At 47.3% G+C, this 23,810-nt stretch overlaps 1 protein-coding gene across 2 annotated transcripts in view; it reads right to left on the bottom strand.

The window, feature by feature from the left end:
- Positions 1-23,810, bottom strand: part of GRIK4 (glutamate ionotropic receptor kainate type subunit 4) — a 428,146-nt gene that overhangs the window by 17,812 nt on the left and 386,524 nt on the right. The window contains exons 14-18 of one of the 2 annotated variants that reach the window (XM_087828477.1): positions 21,393-21,506; positions 10,124-10,233; positions 6,736-6,909; positions 3,285-3,450; positions 1,854-1,996 (exon numbers count right to left, since the gene is read on the bottom strand). In XM_087828477.1, coding sequence (XP_087684603.1) covers positions 1,854-1,996; positions 3,285-3,450; positions 6,736-6,909; positions 10,124-10,233; positions 21,393-21,506 — 707 coding nt within the window. Of the gene's footprint in view, positions 1-243; positions 1,997-3,284; positions 3,451-6,735; positions 6,910-10,123; positions 10,234-21,392; positions 21,507-23,810 lie in introns of those variants that run through there. The other variant, XM_016217418.2, reaches the window with a different exon arrangement.

Here is a 23,810-nt window from a genome sequence, read left to right as displayed (position 1 = left end):
CTTGGACAAGTAGCCCAACAGCTCTGAATCTCAGTCCTATCCTCCAGAGGGAAGGGCCACATCTACCTCAAAAGTGGGAAGATTAAATAAGACAACACATGTGGAAATAGCAGCCTGTCAGATACAGAACAAATACATTTCTCCTCCTGTTTCCTTGGTTATTGATGAACATTTATAGAGTCAGTCTGCTTTATGTCAACTCTCTATCAGTTTGGTCCATGAAAATTTTTGAAGCATTGAACATTTGAGTTTAATTTGTTTTATTGCTAGAGTATTATCAAGGTACACCTTAAGTTCATTTTGTGGTTCACTACAGGATCTTGAAACAAAATGTCAGCCAGTAAGTTTCTCCAAGGGACCTATAGTCTGTCATATTAATGGGCATCAATAACATATGCTGGCACACAGAGGGCATGCAGTTTGTGAGCACCCTGAGGGAGACCTCCTATTTATAGAACTGCTAGTGTCAGAATTTACAGAGTTCAAGAATGAAGCATATGGCTACCTATGTTCACTGGCGTGGTTTCTGATCACTCTTTAAAAAGTTATCTGCTGTTACCAAATAATATAGGGAACTATGGAAAAGATGGGGAGGGCACCAAACAGGCTAAATGTGAGACACTATGGTAGGCACCTGATTAGATTATTAGATTTAACCCTCATAATAATCCTATCAGGTAGGTATTAGAAACCTAATTTTACAAATGAGATAACAGACTCAGAGAAGCTAAATAACCTAAACCAGGTCCCACAGCCAATAACCAGGGTGCATTCCCAGATCTGCCTGACTTCACTCTAGTGCTCTTCACACTGCACAGGTCTACGCGAAGCCTGTAATTTGTAGAGTTCTGAGTTAGGTAGAGATCAAGAGAAGGGATGTGTAAGATGACAGCAAAGATGCACATACTATATATCAACTTCCCCACATGGTCCGATAACCTCAATTCCTGCTTCTTCCCCTGCTGCCTTGTGGAAGAACAGCCTTGGATGAGGTCAGCCCTACACAGCGTGGCTCTCAGTGGTGTGTGGAGAAGGGTGCATGTCCAAATCACCTGGGAAACATTTCAGATCCCCTCCAAAATCACAACAAGCGGCTAAAAGTGCTCCCCTCACCTTCCGTTAGAGCTAGAGGAATACCCAAAGCACAAGTATCCTTTAGAAAGCATAGCTGGGACCACTTTCTGGAAGCCAAACATCTACCCACTTATAACAAACCAGGTGGCACACAGTCAGCAAGCTGAGTACTAGAGCTTCACCCCCAACCTCAGGTGTGCTGACTCAGAGCTGGGGCATCAGAGACCCACAGATGACTTGAAAGCCATCTTATCTAATTATGCCAGTCTTCTTTTGCAGTAAAACTTTCACCAGAGACACTAATAGCAAAATTAACTCATTTGAGTTTTACCATCTTTCCCTTCTTCCCACTGCTAGTAGAGATGTTAATCATGGAGAAATGGTCAAAGGGCAGGAAGCAGGAGAGGGGAAACAAAGGCTAAAGAATCCACCCAAGGCATCAACATGCCATTTAATAATTAATTAATTAATTAATAACTAATCAATGAGCCTTCAATAATTGATTGAGAACTGATCACTGATTAGTTGAAGCATGTGAGTTTGCTCTTCTTAAAAATCTCAACAGTGCCCACCTAAAGTCACTGTTAAACTGTTTCTTAGGAACAGGGCTGCTGAATTCAGTGCTGCGTTCAGTGGCTCTAGCTACTCTGACTCTGCCTGGATGAAGCTACCCCAGGAGGCTCCTCTCCTGCATACCGACTGGCATGCCAATCCCATAGCCCTTGGTGTCCAGCAGGCCCCCAATCTGAGTGAGGTTGCAGTTTCGCTGCCGATAGTACTCATTCATGGTGGACTCCAGAAGGAAAGCATAGTTGGAATTCAACACCCTGGCGATCCCCTCTTCCGTGCTCTTTACAAACACACTTGGCTGCTTGGAATACATGTAATTCCACATGCGTTGGTAGGTCTGATAGCGGGAATTCTGGGAAAAGAATGCAAGGAAACAGGATTAGGAAAAGAAAAAGAAAATGTTAGTTTAAAAAGTGAAGGAATCAAAGTGGACCTTAAAATTCTGGCCCTTCAGCTACTCAACCCCCTCATTATAGTCAGCCTTTTCCCCCTTCCTGTCATCTCTCAACGGCCACTCACAGTGGCAGGAGGAGGGAGTGGGGCCTCTGGTGCCTCTCAGAAGGAGCAGGGTCAGGAGGCACTGTGACCTCTGCCTGGTGGTTTGGTGACTGGCAGCCTAATCTACCCTGGAGAGATTGCCCTGGCGCAGCCTGGGTTCTGGTAGATATGAAAGGAGACTCTGGCTGTGTTCTTTGTTGTCTTTCAGCAGCATTGGGACTTCAACAGAGACCACCTTCAGGAATAGTGGCTGCTCTTTCACCAACCTTAAACTAATGATCAGCCAGATAATAATAGTAACAAGACTGAGAGCATTCTGGGCTCTACCCAAATCCTGTGTTTGTCAGCAGGCACTGAGGCTTGTATGGAAAACAGAAAACTGAAGGCCTTGAACTTGTTTCATGTGAAAATGAATGTGACCGGTTAGACGCCTATTAACTCCCAGGGAAATCTGCTTCCCTGGGGATCCTGAGGCCTGTGGTGACATCCCTCTGTCTGATCCATCTCTGTCAGCCTTGGGGCGCAGTCATCCCACCCCTCAGCTAGCACAGCCCCATGGCAGGGTTTCTCCTGGGCCTTGCCAGGGTACCTCAAAGAAGCCATTAGAGTTCCTATCTGAAACCCATCTAGTCTGGGATCAATAAAACCAGCCTATTTAAATCTAGCTTTCCTTACACTTTAGTCACTTTTCTAATCTTGTTTTGTCTAAGTGCTACCTATAAAATTTAAGTAGTTTAGAAAATATTTAAATGTATACATTAGCCTCATCCTATGCAGTAATATAAATAAAAGTATAGATTAGATCCACTGCATGTATTTTTCTAATACTCATTAAAAAATATAAATGAAACTACTGCAATAAAAAATATTTCTCCCAAATACTACCTAAAATCATCTCAATGACCACTAATTGTCCATGTACAACACTTTGGGACAGGCTGACATTAACCCAAAGTGCTTTGGAGGCCTCATTCCAGGGGTATTTTGTGGAGCAGGAAAAAAATAAACCTCATGTGAGCCTCCAAACTAGATGTTCAAAAGAGATAATGGGATGAGGAGAGATGTTTTTATCTCCAGTGGAAAGATATCTCAACTTTATTGTGCCCAATTCCTGATGTTGGTGAGCAACCAAATATGCTTACTTGGAAGAAGGTCATGCTGGATCCTCCGTGAATTGTGCCGTACTCAATGGTGGTCTGGTCAGCTAGGTCATCCACTGACTCAATGGGCACATCCATGCGCTGCACAGTCAGGAAGGCTGCCAGGTTGGCCGTGTAGGATGATATGATGATCAGCGTGAATGCCCACCTATGTAGGAAAAGACCAGGGAGTCATCATGACCAGGGGCACTCCCAGGAGTCCTGGCCCCCATCCCTAGTCCTGCTGCAACTCAGGAGAGACCAGCGGTCCCTCTTTGAAAGCAGCTCTCAGCTTAGTGGGGGAAGAGAAATGACACAATGTCAGTAAACTGTGAGGGCTGCCTAGAAGAAGACAGTTTTTTTCTTATGTCCTAAAGGAGGTGATTTTTGGGTTGTTACTCAACAGAGGTGTGTCCACACACATGAGATAGTTTGAGAGACAGTAAGGAATGAGCTTGGGATGAGCTGAAGGTGCAAGCTCTGGGGCTGTATTCAGAGCTGGGCTGTCCCTTCACAATGCAGCCAACTTTCAAATGAGCATTGCCACTTACTGACGACCTCCCATAGCCGCAGAGACCACCTCACACTCTCTGTACAGCTCAGAGAGGTAAAATTCTTACCCCAGTTTTATAGTTGAAGAAGATGAGGCTCAGAGAAGCAAAGTAACTTGTCAAGTAACACATTGATAAATTAATATTTTAAAACCAGTTCTATGAATTGTAACAGCAGAAATTCTTTAAGATTGTTGAAAAGCACCTTTGCTCAGAAGTTGAAATTAGAAAACACTCACAATGCTCATGTTATTTCAAAATAGAAGTGTGTTTTATTGCATAGATGGAACTGATTTGAAATTACAGTAATTTTGCAACTCAGGCAGAGTACATACAAAAGCCTTTAAAACCACTTTGTCCACTTGCATAGTTTAGACAAGCAGTATGGATTTGCACCCTCACCCATTTGCTTTAGGGGTTCAAAGGTGTATCTAAGCACAGTTGAGGTAGGATAATCACACATTCTGAGTTAGTGGAGTCTGAATTATTGAGGCTTTATGCATTGTGAAGATGTTGCCACTAAGGCATAGGGTTTACCACAGGATTCAGCAGCTGGCAGCTTCCAGGTGGATTTGCAAGAGCAGGAAGTCTTGCTGAACCCTTTGCCATGATGTCCAAGGCTCCTGGGGGCTACCTCCCAGAAGTAGACAGGGGCACCCAAGGACTCAATTGGTGTGTTCATGTGCCAGACCACCAGTTACTTGTGCCAGACCACCAGTAAGGTGACCTGAGTTTAGTGATGGCTTCGTCCTGCTCCACTGTGAGACCCTGAGAAGAACCGTGTGTCCTCTGACCTTATTTGCATGTCTAGTAAAGGGGATGGTAACACCTACTCTGTCTGTCTTCCAGATCTGTGAGATCAAATGAGCCCTCAGTGGGACTGATACTCTGTAAATAACTAGATGAATGTGAGATATAAAGAAATGCAGAACTAGCCCTTCACGTTGATATGGGATGAAAGTCATTGGCCACCTTCCCTGTGTGTGATCTGTGAGCACCAGTGTCCATCTCTACTCAAACCTTCTTCCCCTGCTCATGTCTGAGCTCTTATGCTCTGTCTATTGGAAGTTGCTTCTCATGACCTTGCTGGGGAGGGGAGAGGGTGACACTCAGGTGAAAGTGGCTGTGCTCAGCAACATTGGCTAGTGCTCTGGGTTAAAGAGCCCTGGGTATGACATCACCTCAGAGTTGGCTATGGAGGTTCCCTCTGCTCCAGCCTGGGGGGCATGTGGCTGTTCATGCCACCGTCACCACGTCACCGCCACCATCACCACATCACCACAGACCAGATGGGGTCAGAGAGTGGAAGTAGTTCAGTGCAGGCCTGTTGCCTCTGCTGAGGAAGCGAACCGTGCCCACCTTCTCTCCGCAGGGCTGTGGAGACCTGGTCCTGACTGGAAAGGTGTTAACCATTGTAAAGCTGGCATTCCTGTCACTTGCTCTGGGTGAGGAAGCTAAGGTAGGCTACGATGGCCTCCCAGCCCCCAGGGAGCTACCAAACCTAGGCCCTGATTTAATAACCAGCTCAGAGCTGGGGCTGGGCCCTCCCATACATGTCTGGAGCATTGCAGCTGAGCCACCTGGGGCCAGGTATTGAAAGCACCACAAAGCAGTGTCCCGCAAAGCGGGCTGCAGGCAGGCCATGGGGCCCGATGCACAGCACACGGGAACAAGCACCTTCTGTAAGGAGAAGCCCCAGGTAGAAAAAGATCAGAATCTGCAGCTGACTTCTACGTGTCTCCATGGCTTCCACTCAGATTTCCTGAATTTTCAAGGTGCTCTGTGACTCTCCCTACCGAGGTCATTCCTTGTTTCAGGCAATGTGAAACCCAGTTCTCTCTGTTGATCCACTTGATTTCTAGGTGAGCACTTTGTTCAAATGTTTTAAACCCTAGTGTACTTGTCATTTATTAGGGAAAACCAAAACCACTGCTGGGAAGGGGTCGCTGTTCCAGCTGTATTTTCACATCCCCATCAGCCCTCAGATACCTGTGCAGATGACCTGCTGTTGCCGGCATGGGCGTCCAATAGTAGAAATACACTTGTCCTTTTCTTAGTCTTACACAGACTGGTGAGGAAGAGAGAGCCAAGGCTGCAAGTCCTATAGGCTGTGACAGCCAAAACCCAAGAGTGGGCTTCTAGAGGGAGCTAGGAGCTCGTGCTCTGCACTCTTGCCTTTCTAGGTATGTGTACATTCATTTCCTCCCGTCATGGAATAATAGGAATTACTTGTCTGTACATCTACACAGCACTTTCAAGTTCTCGGGAGAGCTTTGCCACACACTGAGTCAGCTGACCGTGTTCTTTTGCTCTGGGTAAGCCGGGAGGAAAAGGGAGTTTCAGGTAGAGGCTGGACTTTGTGCTGTCAGCTTGCTCCCAGAGGCCCCGCCTAAGAATTTGCATTTCCCACCCCTGCTGAGGTGGAGAGGTCCGGAAAGCCCCCAGGGCCAGGTGCAGAGGGAGAGACAGCGGGTAGAGGAGTGTGATGTGGCAGCTGGGCTGGATGCCTCCTTAGGGAATCCCTGCCACAAGCTCATATTGGCATGCATCTGCATATGCCTTTGCAGCCCAGCCTCAACCTCAGTTCACTTTCAAGTCTGAAAGTTATTGCTTTGCTGTGGGCCTTTAAAGCTGTTTTCTCAATCCATCTCCTTTCCTGCCTTGGCTCCCCTCTGTATCCAGACTTGTGGGGCACAGAAAGGGGAGAAGGGGATAAGATGGCACAAAGCGTGCCCATCCACTGCCTCCAAACCTTCTGAGGTGGCATACTGCATCTCAGCTCCCAGCTAGTCTACTTTGAAAGGCAGAGGCTACGGGCACCCCTCAGGGTGGCAGAGCAGGGCTTATCTGAGGGCACCCTCTGTGTCCCTTCCCCATGTGGCCCTTCTCTGCCCCAATCTTACCAGACACCACTGACACAGCGAGTAGATAAGGCTCGAGGGGCGATGGTGGAGCCCTGCTGCATGAAGCCTCCAACCGGAAACCAGAGGCTGTTGCCAAGGGAGTACTGGTTCACCAGCAGGCTGCACTGGCCCTGGGCACACGAGTGGGGGCTGTACCACTCATAAGGGGTCAACCTGTGGGACAAAAAGGACATGTACCAGTGCCATGGAGGGGGCGTGAAGGGGAAAGTGCTGGGAAGAGTTGGGGGCTCTCCTTCCTGGCCTCAGGTCTGTATTGGTCACTGGCCTCCTGGCCTTGGTCTAGCCACTTCCTTTTATTGGATTTGGATTTTCCTAACTGAAAAATGAGGGGTTGGACTATATTGGCAGTTTTCAAACTGTTTTTCTTTAATCATCATAGAAACATTTTTATTATTTCAAAATAAATTCTGATGCAGAACTCTAAAGTACAAAACAGATGAAAGTGGGGACCTGTGACTGGAAGCTGGAGTGTGAAGCAGGTGGATAGGAGGGAGGTGACTGTCCTGACACCCCAGCTCCCTGAGGTCATTAGGAGCCACAGTCTGAAACCCTCAGCCTACGCAACGATTCTCACACTTTAGCCTACATCAGAGTCGCCAAGAAGATTTGTTAAAACGTACACTGCTGGGCCTCACTCCCAGAGCTTCTGATCCAGTAAGTCTGGGTGAGGCCTCAGAATCCTCAAGTTCCTAGGTGGTGTAGACACCACTGATCACTGGCCTAGACAGTTGCTCAGGCCATGGTTTTCAACACTTCCGCGTTCCTGTCACCTGGGGACTTATAAAAAATGCCAATGACTAGATCCTGCCCCCAGAGGCTCTGCTTTAATGTGTCCATGTAGGGCCTGGGCATCAGTGTTTCTAGGGCTCCAAGGTAAATATAATGAGCACACAGGGCTGAGAAGGGTTCCTCGGAGCTCTGCCTGCTGTGAGGTGGCCGCACCACAGCCCATCCCTCTCAGCCTTCCCACTGCCTCTCTGAGTAAAGCCCGTCCTCCCTGCCTGCAGACAGACATGCTCCTGTTCAGCAGCCCCCCAGCTTTGGCGAGAGAGGCCTGTATGGGCCTGTGCCCGGCAGGGCGGTGCTGTGGGCTGGCCGGGCGGTGGCAGGATGCCTTCTCCATCCTCTGCGCAGCGGCTCTCGCTTGGTGCCTCCGAGGACTGCCCGTGTTCCCATCGCTGCTGCTCGCTCCTGAAGTCGGGGCCAGCGTCTTTTGGCCGTGTCCTGAGGCGGCTCCTTCCCCCTGTGGCCTACGGAGCTGGCTTACACTCATCCTTGGTGGATCCCAAACCTACAGGCCACTGGAAGTGGGCTTCGAACACACAAATTCCCGGGCCCCACCCTCAGAGATTCTGAGAGGGTTAGACCTGGAAATTCAAGTTTTAAAAGCTCCCTGAGTGACTCTGGTATCAGATGGCTTAGGAGTGGCTGCCTTAAACCAGTGGTTTTCAAACATTTTTTTCCTTCTAAAATCTTACCCAAAAGTACAATATATGAGATAAAAGTGGAGCTGGTCTGAATGAAGATGGGTCAGGGATCCAGAGCTCTGACTGCCCAGCTTCTTCTCACTCTCCCCCCGAAGTCTTTGGTACCTCCTTAGGTCAGATTATCCTATATATTATATATTACATATATGTGTGTATATAACATGGTGTTATATATACAGTAGGTATGATATGTATATGATGTATGATCAGACCTTTAGTACATTTTTGATTAATCTCCTTGTTAATGCTGGATCGGGGCGAGGGCATGATGTATGTATGTGCAGAGGACAAAGATGGGGCTTTTTAACCCCCAGGGCTGGTAAGCATGGGGAAGCAGGCATGTGTGCCTGCGTGCGTGTGCGTGTGTGTGTGTGCATGTTTGTGGCAACCAAGACAGAAGACCATTTCCAGGACCCTCAAGGTCACCTGAAAGCTGTGGGTTGCTAGGTACAGGAAAGGGCTCAGTCAAAGGGGGCAAGAGTGAATCAAGATGCAGCAGAGCCAGGCTCCTGGGGGGCAGCGTCCTAAAGGCAGTGGCAGATAGTGCAATATAGTGGAGTGGGTGCCAGACAGCAGGCCAGTTCCCACAGGACTCTCCTGAAGTCCCTGACCACAGGTACTTGACACTGACCATGACTACAGCACACCGGCAGCCTTTGAAGACAACCAGGCTGTAAGTAAGGTCTTCTCTGTGGGCCCAATGGCTCCCTGAACTTGGCTTTGAGCTCCACTGGAAGAAGTGGACACTGGATGACACAACACCCCCAGGGGAGGCTGGGAACTGCCCCCGGGTTAGGCGCTCTGTGGTCTTTTGGGTCTTATAACCGGAGAAAGCATACATTCCCCTAGGGCCACTGAAGACATGCTTTAGGGAAATCCCCACCCCACAGAAGAGGAGCACACACTTTAAAATCTGGCCTGTCACTGTGGCCCTGAGGCAAAGCAGGCTGAGAGGCAGCAGGGACAGGGCCACTGCCAGCTCTGTGGAGGCTCCTTCTGAGCAGTTCTCTCCTCCCGCACCACAGCCTTTGCTGGTCGTCCAGTGTGGCAGCCTGAGGTCTGGGCAGGGCACAGGGATTCTGAGGGAGAGTGACCCATGAGCCCCTAGTACTTGTCCTGCTCCTGGACAGCGAGCTGGCCAGGCTGGTCCAATTGCCCTCAGCCTCAGAGAGAACAGCCCTTCTCTGCACACATCCTAGGGAGGCCTCAGCCGCGGGAGGCTCCTCAGGTTCTCCCACAGGCCCATGGACAGTCTTGGGTTTCTGGGGAGAAGGGAGGGCTTATTCTTCCCAGCCCCTGATCTGGGCCATTTGTTTTAACACTACTGGCAAATGCCCTCTCTATCCTTCCTCCCTGCTGTCTGCCATCCTCATGGCTCCCATTCAACAAGGCAGCTGTGTTGTCATAGACAGATCCAGGCTGGGGAAGGGCCAGGCCTGCTGCAGGGGAGGCCTTGGCACCTAGGGCTCTGGTCTCCCAATTTCTATTTCTTATCACTCAACACTGGGCGGCAGATCCTGGCAAACTGATACCAGAGCAGTGGAATGCACAGTGCTTAATAAGAGTGATCTTCTTGCCCCCCCCCCCCCCCTTCTCCCAAGGCTCCTGCACAAGCAGGGGCTGGAGACTGGGGCGTGGGAGGGGGAATTGACAGGGGCGCATAAGCAAATTTGGACACGCTCACCTGTGGGCGCTGTGCACGCCGGGGAGTGTGTGTGTGTGCGTGGGTGGGGAGACAGTGCCAGGCTGCCCGCTGGCAGAGAGGTTCAGGTCCCGACTCCCGGCCCTCCCCGTTTGGCACCGAGGCCTCCCCTGCTCCCTCCCGGGCAGCCCCCAGGCCGAGGCCGAGGCGGGCGGGTGCGGCGGGGCGGGCACGGTACCGGGCCACCAGGAAGAGCACGCAGCTGACCGCCAGGTAGGCGAGGAGCGTGAAGAGCCAGACGCCCGGGGAGAAGGGGTCCAGGAAGGAGAAGTAGCCGGGTCTGCGCCCCTGGGGATGGAGACAAGAGAAGGTTCACTGTGCGGCCGGCAGGGCGGCGCTGCGGGGGGGCGGGGGCCGCGTGGAGGGTGCGGCTGGGAGGGGAAGGCCGGCGCCCCACCCCGCGCCCGGGGGAGCCGGGCCCCTCCACCCCGCGCCCGGGGGAGCCGGGCCCCCCATCCCCGCGCCCGGGGGAGCCGGGCCCCCATCCCCGCGCCCGGGGGAGCCGGGCCCCTCCACCCCGCGCCCGGGGGAGCCGGGCCCCTCCACCCCGCGCCCGGGGGAGCCGGGCCCCCCACCCCACGCCCGGGGGAGCGGTGCGCTCAGGCCGGCGGCCTCGCCCTCGGGTGCCCGTGCCTTTCCCGAGGGGGCCAGGGCCACAGGCTTGGGCTCCTCCTCAGCCCCCGCGAGCCCCCTCGCGGAGCTGCACGCCCCCGTGTTTAGTTGCCAACATTAAAGATTGGGAGGTTTCGTTAAGAACCCAGATCGCAGGCTCCTTGTCTTTGACGGTGACCCCAGCGCCGGCCCGCGCCCCGCGCCCGCTGCCCTGCGCCCCGCGCCCGCTGCCCTGCGCCCCGCGCCCGCTGCCCTGCGCCCCGCGCCCGCTGCCCTGCGCCCCGCGCCCGCTGCCCTGCGCCCCGCGCCCGCTGCCCTGGTGGCACCAGCCTGCAGTCACTGGACCAGGCGCTCCCCAACCACCCTACACGGGAAATAATGTGATTTTATGATGGCAGGAATCTGGGAGGTCCATGATGGGACAGAAAACCAGTATTAAGCTCAGGGTTCTATGAACAGGTAAAACTGATGAGCACATGTCTAGTTATAAAGAAAAGCGTCCCTTTGCCGCGGCTGGCGGCGTCTGCACCGTCGCCCGGCGCCCGAGCCCCGCAGGGCCTGGGCCTGGGCCCCGAGCTCCGCGCGAACAGACGGGCGCCTGCTCCGTCCTGACTGCTTTACTCTGCGTCTCTCAGAGAGAGATCTACGAAAAAAAAATTTTACTGTTGCCTTCTGGATCTGAAACCCCATTATATGCTCAATGTCAGAAATCTATACCTGATCATATCACAACGAGGGAAACCGAGGAAAATGACAGCACTGTGTAAAGCTGCCATACATGAAATGGGTGGTAAGGCGTGAAGCACAACCATGGGGAAAATTCCTAGAGACTCTACTTATAAAACACAGGGCATCACACAAGGAAGAGCGATCAAGACATAAACACAGCTCCGCTGAAACTCCTCAGGCACTTGGCAGGACAGCATCTGATTCTACTTGTGACTGAGCGACACCCCGGGAGGGCAGAGAACAAGCAGTAATTTGAGATTTGGGTCTGGGCTCATACTGCCTTGGCTTGGGCAGAGCCCAAGCAGTTTATATGATGCCAGAGAGAAGTGTGTTGCTTGCAAGGCTACGATCGCCTACCGTTTTTTCTATGGGGATGCGTTAGGTGGCTTCCTTCCCAAGACATCTGAGTTACTGGTGCTTGGGGCAAATCGGATGTCATATGCCACAGGCATTCCTTCCAAATAATAGATTTTTCTTAACCCAAAAGATACACAATGGTGACACTTTTCCTCTGAGTAACTATAAGTGCTTCACTCTGCTCCCTGGGCTTCAACTCCCAGGTCTCCACACTGACAGGTGGAGGCCCTGGGAGGGTCCTGACCCGCAGATGTAAGTGTCTTGCTGAAGTCGGTGATGGCTCTGATACCTCTGGTGTTGACTTGCCACCTGCGCCGAGCGAAGGGATGCCACGCTCCCCTTGGTTCCGGTGGCAGCTGCACTGCATCCTCTCCTTTCTATCTTTGCAACTTGCTCTAAAAATGTCTCTAATTAATTCCACACCTTCTCCCCAATGTTAGCCCCTGAAAGTGCCCTAAACATTATGTACTTGTAGCCACCACTAGTTATCAGTTAGCCAGACTGTCCAGAACGGAATCCTGGCTTTACCACTTATAAACTGTATGACATTGGGTCATGATAAATAATGCCCTGATACAACAGATGCTGTACTATAGGCCTGCACGTGGATTGTACACCTCTCTGTTGACTGTAAGTTGGGCCAGTTCTGTCTGGTGAATACAACCACTTTGAAGGTAAGTAATTGGTTATATATAGTCTATGTCCCAATTGTCTAAGGCAAGTCAACCCTGCAGATGGGATTGAACATTAGATGGCACCAAAATTAGAAATGGTTCCCTTGACTTTTGTACTGTGCTTCAGACTGACCACATCAAAGCCAGCATCCTTGATGTTATCTGATGGTGGGAGAGGCCCAAATGGCTGTTTGCCAATGGCCCAGTCCCAGCATGGTGAGATTCTTTGAATGTCAGCAGTGGAGCTGCCCATGGACCATGAAGTGGCACTAAACTCCCCTTGCATGTAGAAAATTCCTCTTATCCTTAAAAAATCTTTTAACTCCCTGATACTTAATTCTGTGTGTACTGGAGGAAATGACATTATAGGGAGAACGCAGTTGCTTTCTCAGAGTCTGGAGGCAAATGCATAAGAGCCAGGTAATGTGGGACAAGTAGTGAATTGAAACACAGGCTCTGGACTGAAGCCTCCCCCTTACAAACTGAGTGGTATTGGGCAAGTTACTTAACTTCTCTGAGCCTCTGTTTCCTTTTGTAGCATGGGGTAATAATAATAGTATCTATCTCATGGGGTTGTTTTGAGGGCTCAGCGACACTAAGGGCTGTGTTTGCACTTGCCTCTCTCCACCTAATGGCAATCAGGAATGAACGTGGAGGAGGGGGTGGTATGTGACAAAAGGAAGCTTACCTTTATATTGAGACTTCCTCAATGGACAAGAAATGCTATTTTCTATCCTACAGTGACACATGCTAAAGATGCTTGGGGGGAGAATGCTGTCTGGTTACAGTCCCTTTCCATAACTCTTGGAGTTTCTGTGGGTTATAAAATATGAATCATGAGGGTTTTTCAGGGCTCCCCAGGGAAGCCATTAGGGCAATACCCGCTCTCTTCTGGAAGGATGGCTCTTAGAAGCCAGTGATTCCAATCATTGGAACTCAGTACCACCTCAGCCTTTCCAGACAGAGTGGGTCAAATTATGGTGGGTTCTTTTGTGCAGGTGTAAAGCTGTGCACCCCAGTCACCATTTCCCTACATACAACCTAGTGATATGAATTTTCTCCCTTCCCTGCTTTCCATCCCCTCCCCAGTACAGCCAATGACAAAGGTTCAGCATGTCCTTCATGTGGTTTTTCCAGTTTTTGGAACTAAGGGCAATTTATAGAGAAGTTTCCTTCCACTCCCAGCAGTGGCCAGTGGTCAACAGAGTACACTTGAGATGAGGAGATGAGACGACCATCTCTATCACTCCTTCCGGGGGAGGCAGAACAGGATTTCCTCCAGTCTCAACCCAGTAACCAAGGACAGCCCCCCTCAGTGTGTCTGCAATGCGTTGTCTTGTTGAGATTTTGGTTTAACATGCATTTCTCACCTGTGACTCCAAGAGGGGAGCAAAGTAAGCAATTAATTCCTCTTACATAAAACACCCAGCTGGGGTTGTTGCCTATATATAACCCAGATGCAGCATATCTATTTTCACTTTGCTTGTTGGAAATCTGGTATGAGTACACCTAAGTTCTAACCCTGGCACTGACTTCGTCTTGTTGAGTGATCCTAGGCAAACCACTCAACTTCTCCACGTTCCATTTCCTTTTTCCATAAAATGGTACACCACAATCAACATGAAAGGGGATCTGAGAATTACTAAAATAATGTCAATAAAATATTTTCAGCTTCTTGAGAGAGGAGCACTCAAATAATCAACATTAAAATGATTTGGGAAGCCATATTTCCATTATATGGGCTCTATGTTATTTAGTTTTAAGAAATAAAATGATTTATTTTCTATCTTCTTGTAATAGACTATTAAGCAGCATTAGAAAGGATTCACATTGTTCTTCATTGTTTGAGACAGTCTTTCTGAAATGAAAAGACCTCGAAAAAGGGGTAATACATCCAGCAAAACTGCTTAGCGATAATTTAATGTTGGCATTTCTTTCTTTCTTTCTCAGTTTTTAATCACTGTTTGTTTTTTACTTTTCTTGAGAGGGATAACTTAGCCAAGAGCTAAGAGGAGAAAAAGAAGAGAGTATGAACGTTTCCCATTTGTTCATCAAAGACAGAGCAGCTCACTATAGGGGGAATTAGGAAACTCACATTTTAAACAGAATCTTAGATGCTCTGCTGGCTTAGATGCTCTGTCATACAGAGCAGTATCCTTAGATGCAGTATCCTTAGATTAGAAAACATCTTGAAAGATCACCTAATACAAGGCCTTGATACAGAAAAATACATCTGCTATACCATAAACGTAGGTAGTTGGGAGCGTATGGACTTATAGACAGAAAATCTGGGTTCAGTGGGACCTCCACCATTGCACTACTTTTCTTGTTTCCACTGCACCACTGGCCACCACTAGCCTCAGAATTCTTCCATGTAGAATGGGAATCATACTACTGCATTGGGGAACTGCTGATAAGCTAGAGACTATATGCAAAAGTGCTTCATAAATAGAGATGCCTGAAAGATGTTAGTCAACATACAACTATCCTGGACATGTACCCAACCTCCTTAAATATGTCAATACTGATTTTTTAAAAACATGATTATCCATGTGGGGATCATATGTGCCAAATGCTGATGCCCAGGTTGGTTTCCAGCACTCATGGTGCCTTGCTACAACAGTCAGTGTGTGCCTGAGGAATACAAACTTACTCTAACATTAGTTTGAGCAAAACATCATTAGGCAAATTGCTATTGCAGCTAAAAGAGAGAAAATTAAGTTATATACTCCAGTGTCAAACACAAATTTTTTTTTGTCTTTCTATGCTCTTTCTCCCTTCCATTCACACAGCTACTTGGGAGCTTATATGATGCGCCACTACCAGAAAGCCTTGGGCTGCAAAATGTCCATAGGGTTATACTGCAGCACTAAATATTGAACTGCTCAATAAGAAATGAGCTCATATGCCAAAGAAATAAAAAAAGCCTTGAACTTCAGATGTCCTGTCATTTGACTTCCATACTTGGAGCACCAGGAGACACCCCGGATTCTAAAGGCTGGGCTCTCTGTGTGTGCCTGGAAGCTCATCTGGCCCCAGCCATGGAATCTGGTGCCTTCTCGTGTGGGTGTTATGTTGTGTGGCATATGCAGGCATCAGAGAGGGAGAGAGCAGCCAGTTCAGGTGGCCGCCATGGTCAGGCCTGAGCAGAAGGTGTATGTGGGCTGCCTGAAATATTTGCCTCCCATCTCTTTTTGTTCTCAAGACTAATGTAGTAAAGTGCAGGAAAAAAGTATTTAGGTCACTTGTCCTGACAGAAGCCAAGCTTATGGGATTCAGTGCTGTCCAGCCACAAGCCACAAAGGAAAGAAGTGCTCACTGCCCACAGGATCACAGGGCACCTCCCTCTCTCTCTTTCTTCCAGACTTACAAGTAAATGCTGCATGTTAGAATGACCACATTTTCCGTACCAGAAGTCACAGCATAAAAATGTATGGTCTGGCAAGAGGATACCTTTTTCTTAATGTATCTCCCACTAGGACTTACAGAGAGAGAGAGAGTGTAATATAATGCAACATGCAAATGCTATAATAGAGGTACAGCAGAGGGCAGGAGCTCAGAGGAAAAAGCTATCAACTCCATCTAGTGGAGTTACATTGAAGAGCAAGTGCCATTTGAGCTGGATATTAAAACACTAGGAAAGAATTTGTTAGATGGTTGAGAGGCAAGAAGATAAGCATGAACCTAGACTAGGGGCACGAGAGACTGACATGCAGTGAGCACTATGGGTGACGGTGCCTGCAGGTGAAGAACTGGAAATGGGACGGGAGAGATGGGCTTCATTCTCCATGCTGATAAGGTTGTACTTTTTCTTGTAAGTGATGGGCATCCAGGGAATGATTTTAAGTAAGAGGTTGATATGATTACATTTATAAAAAATAAATAAATAAAAATAAATTTAAAAACAACTCTCAAGCAGCAGTATGAATTGAGGATAGATACAGTGGGGAGCAACTCACATATATTTATTAAATATAATACTGTTATTGTGCATATGTAAGGCACTGTTATATATGCATACATCATATGTATCTACATTAAATTTGCATGACAACCTATTTTTACAGATGGAGAAACTTAGACACATGTAGCATGCAATTAGTAAGTGTCAGATATGGGAGTAAACCCCAGCAGTCTGGCTCCAGAGTCCATGGTTTTCACTCTGCTGCTTCCCAGTGATGCAGGTGGTGGTGGCCCTCTGATGGAGATGCAGTATGAATAAGAACCACCCTGTCTTCAAGGAGGGTACAGGCCACTGGAATGGCAACAGTTCAGGGTAGAGTTAAGGAGAGCCTGAACCAAGGCAGATTATGTGGGCACAGTACAGTGGTGGGCAAAAGTAGGCTTTCAGTTGTGAGTACATGCAGCACAGAGTTTATTCTTCTTTGTAAGAATCATAGCTTGCATGTATTTTTCTATATGAACTGTAAACCTCCTTTTGCCCTCCCCTGTATATTTGAGAATTATTTAGGAGGAAGCTGACCAGTTGAACATGCAAAGTAATAAAAGTGAAGGACAGCTCAGGTGACTGATGGGAGATACTGTTATCTGAGGTGGGGCAGAGGGGAGGAAGGAGAAATTTACTGAATGCACTTGAGACACTGTACTTGAGGTGCCTGTGAGATATTCAGGTAGGCAGATCTAGTGAGGTGTTAGAAATATGCTACCAGAATTCAAGGGAGCAGCCAACTTTAAATTTACAGAATTGGGAGTGGGGGAGATTACCCAGACAGTAGAGTAAAACAGAAAGAGCCACAGACATCTGAGAGAGAGAAAGGGGGGGGGGGGGGGGGAGGGAGGAGAGGGGTCAACATAAATGATGGAGAAAGCAATTATCAGAGAAGCAAGAGGAATGGCAGAAGAAAATGATGATTTGAACACTAGGAACGGAGAAAGTTTTAAAAAGTGGAGGGATCAGCAGTAACAAACTCCAAAACCAGAATCCTTAGCCAGCTCTGAGTGGCAGGGAGTAAGTGGTAAAAAGAGAAAAGCAGTCTTCTGATTTTGGTCCTGATTTCTGCCTGAGCAGAAACAGTTTATACCCCAAGGCTGGGAAAAAGGAAAATATTCCATAATAAACTCTGGATGATCCATGTTCGTGAAAAAGCCTAAAAAGTCTTGGATTGCTAGAAATTCATGAATGATTTCTGGTTATCTGTAAACTTCAGAGACATACCTGTCACCACTTATTATTTTAGAGGGTTTTGTAGTAAACTTTCACTAGACATTTACACTTGGGGTGATTATTTTTATTTTTGCCCATAGGTTTGATTACTTTTTGGTGAGAATCACTCATGAGATAGGTTATCAGAATTAAGATAGTGATTCTGGGTCCTTAAAGATTATAAATAAAATTAAGTATGTTTTTGTTCACAGATAACTATCGGCTAGAGAAAATTCACAAAATAATGAATACCCAATATTCAACTTTTAATTTCATTAACTTAACACTATTGTATTAGAGAGAGCTCCTCTCTGTAAGTTTATATTTAGGCTCTTATGGTGGACTCTGCCAGGCTGCCCGCCAGACTGTTAGCTCTTTCTGCTAATGCCTCTGGTTTTAGATGCAACAGAGTTCATCTCAAACTTGTTCTCACCGGCTGCCCTGGTCTAGTTAGTTCAGAATTGTTCTCTCCCCAGTTGCCTTCTGGGAATTTCCTAAGCACACTGCCTCATATGCAGAAAAATGCCCTCAATAAATATTTGTTGAGTAAATGCATAAACTGTCAGTTCTGCTTAGTGTAAGGTGTTCATGCCAGCGCTCAATTTTTACTCATCTTGGCCCCTGTTATAAATCAGACCTGAGTTACTGTGTGGCACACGCATGCCTCTGTGTGGAGGCTAGAAGAGGCGAGGAGTCCTCACCAGATAAGGAAACTGTATCCGTTAGGATTCCCCAGAAAGAAAGCACCAGTAGGGGGTGTGTGTGTGTGTGTGTGTGTGTGTGTGTGTGTGTGTGTGTGTGTGAAGAGATTTATTTTAAGGAATTGGCTCATGTAATTGTGGTTGCTGGTAAATCCAAACTCTGTATGGCAGGTTAGAAGGCTGGAAAGCCAGGCAGGTTTCTATGTGATGCTCTTGAGGTAGAATTGGCTTCTCCTTCAGGAAACCTGCTTTTGCTCTGAAAGCCTTCAACTGATTGGATGAGGCCCATCCATGTTATCAAGGTAATCTCCTTTACTTAAAGTCAACTGATCATAAATGTTAATCACATCTACAAAGTATCTTCACAGCAGCATCTAGATTAGTAGTTGACCAAATATCTGGGCACCACTGCCTCTCCATGCTAACACAACACTTCACATCCCAGGAATTAATGTAGGGACTAATATAGTGGTAGGTTTGCAGGTGGTAGAAAACATTTGGTCAATACAATAGAGAAGGTCCAGAGGGTTGGTCAATTAAAGTTTAGTTCTGGTCAGAATTGATGCAGTGGTGTCTTAGGGGGTGAGGGTGGCCTAGCAGCAGATGTCCCCAGGAGATGGAAATACATGGCATCAGGTACCTTCACCCACATGGTTCCTCATGGTCCATTGGATCATGAGCAGAGCTTTAGTTCCCTTGGTGCTAATCAAGAAATCAGACCAGAGCTTAGTTGTGTGGTCTGGGCACAAAGGCTATGTGTTTCCATTTGTTTTTGGGTGCTTCCTCAGGGCCCAGTTGCTGGAATGGGTTAGGTGGGCTCGAGAAACAGTGCTAGCTAGAAAACTGCCTAGGAGTACTGCCAGGTCTAACTATGACAAGATCACTGTTCTCAGAGTTAGGAAACCTGCATCCCAGGCCTAGCCCTGTATTAGCTCCATGTGTGACTTTGATTCCTTATGTCTAAGATGGGAATTATAATCCTTGCTCTTCCCTCAGAAAACAGTCCAGAGGACCAAATGAGAAAGAGCACACAGAACAATTACTGAAAAATCCCACCAATGAGGATGGAGGCCTGGTGTCGTACGGAGGACGTAGGCTCGAATCACACCGCTCCTGGGCTGGAACCCTTTCACTCCTGGGTAAGTAGTCTTGTTCCAGTTTTTAAAACTGATTGCACCTGCTTCCTCGTTTCTAATGCAAGAACAGCTATATTAGTTTCCCAGGGCTGCTACAGCAAAATACCACAAATCGAGTGGCGTAAAATAACAGAAACGTATCGTCTCATAGTTCTGAGATAGAAGCCCAAAATCAAGATGTTAGTAGGGCCATGCTGTCTCTGAAGTCTTTAGGGGAGAATCCTCCCTTGTCTGTTCTAGCTCATGGTGTTTGCTGACAATCCCTGCATTTCTTGACTTATAGATGCATCACTCCAATCTCTGTCTCCAAATTCACATATCTTCTCCCTTGTGTGTCTGTGTCCAAATTTCCCTCTTTTTATAAAGATACCAGTTGTTGGGTTTAGGACCCACCCTAATCCAACATGACCTCATTTTATCTTGATTATATCTGCAAAGACCCTATTTCCAAATAAGATAATGCTCACAGGTCTTGGAAGTTAGAACTTGAACATAACTTTTGAGGAGACCCAATTCAACCCATAACAACAGCCAACATCACAGAAGCTTGAAAGTGTCTGGCATGGAGGAGGCACCCCATGAATGGAAGCTACAGCCATTGTGAAAAGAGGAGAAAGGAAATCCTCCTTAATCCACTGGACAGACACACCAACAACATCGTCAACAGTGGGCTCCGACCAGTCCTCACACTTCTGTCTTAGCCTGGAACGCTTGGGGTTTTGATGTTCTCTTCTTCCAGAGGATCTGGCCTTTCCCAAGCCAGCAGTGATCTTGAGACACAAAGGCCTAGTCCACACAGTGCTCCCTGAGCCGCCTAGTGGCTGGGACAAGGAGACCCCTTCCTGGAGAAATAGGCCACAGTTTCTGGAGCCCTGGCCGCCCTCAACTATGTGAGCTCAGCTGGCCTGTGAATACAGAGAATCTCCTTTTTCTAGAATTGGAATTTGAGGCCTGGGGAGGATCAGAAGCTGGAGGGCTACTTCTTCAGCAGACATGTGGGATAAGCTTTTATATTGGAATCTGCCACCTGACCTTGGACATGTACAGTGACTACAGTGTTGGGAAATCTATTAATACCTGTGTGCTTAGATCTAGTTTGATAAAAAGCTGAATGGAAGGTTCTTATGGTTCAGGAGAAAAACTAAGTAAACTACTCTGTGCCAGCAATGTAATGATTGTCCATTTTGTGTCTGAGGCACAGCCATAGCTCCTCTTCCATGGCCCAACCCCACCAGCGGGTACACTTTGATGTCATGCCCATCCTCTGCTGCCCATTGCTGTGCTTTCACAAACTCATTTTGACGCTAACTCTACTCACTTTAGCCAACCTAACCAGAGGCATCCTTCTTTTGTTTTAAAGTATGCATAGCCTTGGTCAGTGGGGCTCAGTTGGCTGAGCGTCACCCCATGCAGCAAAAGGTCGCCAGTTCGATTCCTGGTCAGGGCACATTCCCAGGTTGCGGGTTTGAGCCTCAGTCAGGGTGTGTGCAGGAGGCAACCAATGGATGTTTCTCTCTGGTATTGATGTTTTTTTTTCTCTCTCTCTTCTCCCTTCCCCTCTAAAATCAATTTTTTAAAAAGTATACAGAAGAGGACACATGTCAGGAATAAGTGACATTAAATTATCTGCTCTTTACTCACTAGTACAGATAATCAGAGTGGGAGGAGTCTGTATTCCCTCACCAGATAGGAAGCTCAGAGTGAACAGAGTGGAATTGAGCCCTTGAAGTCTTGGAGAATGCTGGATGACCTACCTGTGTTGCAAGCCCTGTTCCCTAAGAGGAAGCAGAGTGACCAACAGAGCCGATCACCTACTACACAATACTACCCTAAGGGTTGGACAGTCACTCCTGACCACACCTACTCAGTGAAGCAGAAGCAGTTTTCACAGGAAAGCCCACAAGTGTGACTTTTCCATTTTTTTGTTTGCAAGTCTGTGAAGCTAATGGGGTAATATAATAGCCCAGCACATTTGCATTTAAGTCTTGAAATCTAAATATTTCCACAAGTCATTCTTAATTACTATATAACTTTGTGTTTGCATGCAAATAAGATTAATGACAGAAATGCTTACCATATGAACTCGGTAAAGAATGCTAATTCCCAGAGTCATGAATGGCTTGGAGAAATCAATCACCTTCTCCCGTTCAGCAGTAATAGTGAGGCCAGCCACGGCCAGATCTGCTTTCTGGAAGGGATAGAGAGAGCCAATCAGTGGGGTGATCAGGTGACTTGGGGGCACTGGACCATAACAGAGGCCATCACTACTGGGAGATGGTGCCCTGGCCTCGCTTATCTGCAGTGGGAGTGACTCTAAGGAGTTACAGCACATCTGAGGTCTGAATGATCACTAATGATCATTTGAGGTTAGACCTCTCTCAATACTAAATAAGAATAAAAAGCAGGAAGGACCACTACAGACTGCTCAGAGATAGACTTAAATGCCCTAGAGTAGAGGTTTCAAATGGGAAAAATGGTAAATAGGTTTCCTGGAATCTCAACATTGAGTCATTTTTTTAGTCAACTTATTAAGTTGTTCAGTCAATGAAACCACAGAAATTGAAAACGATTTAAAGCAACCCATTCATTTCATGTTGAGGAAATGGAGACCGAGAAACCGAGCAGGTGGCCCAATGTCACAAAGCTTGTCCTTGTCAGAGCTGGGACTGAACCTCAGGCCTTCTGGACCATTGACCACTTATGTTGTTGTTGAGGTTAAAATTCAGCTGCCACAACAGAACTAAAATAAAGGTCTCTGGTCCCTTTCATACACAATCAGCAGAATTTGTTCTCAAGATGCTTCCTTTCTTTCTTTGCTTCCACGTTACACCTTAAGTGCCCACATCAGATGAGTGTGTCCTGAGTTAAGGCCCTCTGGGAAAGGAGATGATATAGGCTTCCTCAAAACTCCCCTCTGTCAGGAAGTTCCTTCTTGTATCTAATTTAACTCCATCCTACTGCAAAGCAAACCCTCTTCCTATTGGTCTGCTCCCCTATAGAGTGGTGGAAAAGCCCAGAGCTGATGGTTCTAGTCCATGCTCGGCACTAACTAACTAAAACTAACTAACGAACGAACTTAGTCTAGTCACTTCACTTCTCTAAGCTTTTGTAACCTTGTTCCTAACCCAAGGATGCAGGCTTAAGAGAGTGCTAAGATCCTTCTCAGCAATTCTCAGTGATTCTCAAAGGTAGTCTGTGACCACTGGCATCCAGTCACCTGAAGGGCTTAATTAAAATGTGAATGCCTGAGTCTCACCCCAGACCCTGCAAACTCTGTTGGTAGCACCCAGGAATCTGTATCTGTAACAAGTTGCCCCATGATTCTGATGCACTATTTGGGAACCATGCTTTAAAACCTTGGCATGCATCGTAGACTGTACTTACACACAATTCTTCCCAAATCACTAAAAGAAAGTGGGGAGATAGACATGCTGGCCCTCATTTTACACATAAGGGAATTTATGATGTATCAGAAGAATAAATTAATTGGCAAATGTCATTTTCCTCTATATCTCTCCCAATCCTCCACTCCCAATTCGTGTTCCACCTGGTGAATTAACATAGGTTAATTCAGGTGATTTAACATAGGTTAACAAGCTCAGGGCTTATAAAATGAGGTCAGACTGAAAAGAAACTAGAGTGTAGATGTAAGAGATTTTTAATAAAAAATTTAAAATGAGGATAATTCATTGTGTCCACTCTGTATTTCTTCAAGACAGCGTTGATTACTACTATCAAGTGAACCAACCCTTGGGTCAGGGGGTGAGGTTTGATTAGAAGACTGTTAGCATCTTCACTTGGGGATTCTTTAGAGGGTTGCTTAGGCCTTTTAGAACCTCAGCCCCTTAATGACAGTGGCCTTGAATTGAGTTCAGTCAAGCACAGAAGCCCAGCAGGGGCAGTGCCAGTCCCATGTGCGGTAGACGCCAAATCAGCAGCCCAAACCTTGGGAGGAAGAAGAGACAAAAAGAAAATTGGTTGGAATGAAGGAATTGAAGAAAATGTGAGAAAAGCCAAAACTGATAAGATGGATAAGAGGTAAACACTGCATCCAGTCCTTTCTCTGATTATTTAAAAATATATAGGTCAAATCAATTAACCCAAATCAACAACTCTATCTTCAAGTTTCTTTTCCTATACTCAGCTTTCCTCCATAAAGGCAAACTTTCAACTGAAGTTTGGAAATATGTTCACAAATTTATAAAAGTTGGCCAGCATTGATATTATGGGAAAACAATTCCATAAGGAGAAAAAGCTGGAAATGAGCAACAGCCCAGAAGGACCTTTGCTGGGTTCATGCAGAGTGACTGGCACCCAGGGAGAGTTTGCCCCAGGCATGGACAGGGCACTTCTGTGCTCACAGACGCCTCCCCAAACTGAGCTAACAGGAAAGCTGCCTCATGCACACACTGCTGGGCCACTGCCCAGTGGACACTCTCTCCTTTGTCGCTAGTCAACAGTAAGCTGGGGGCAGGGGAGGCAGGGATGAGGT

The sequence above is a fragment of the Miniopterus natalensis genome, chromosome 20 (assembly GCF_054644295.1).
Source record: "Miniopterus natalensis isolate mMinNat1 chromosome 20, mMinNat1.hap1, whole genome shotgun sequence".
NCBI lineage: Eukaryota > Metazoa > Chordata > Mammalia > Chiroptera > Miniopteridae > Miniopterus > Miniopterus natalensis.
The sequence above is the reverse complement of the archived record's forward strand: the minus strand, read 5'-3'. Positions and strand labels throughout refer to the sequence as shown.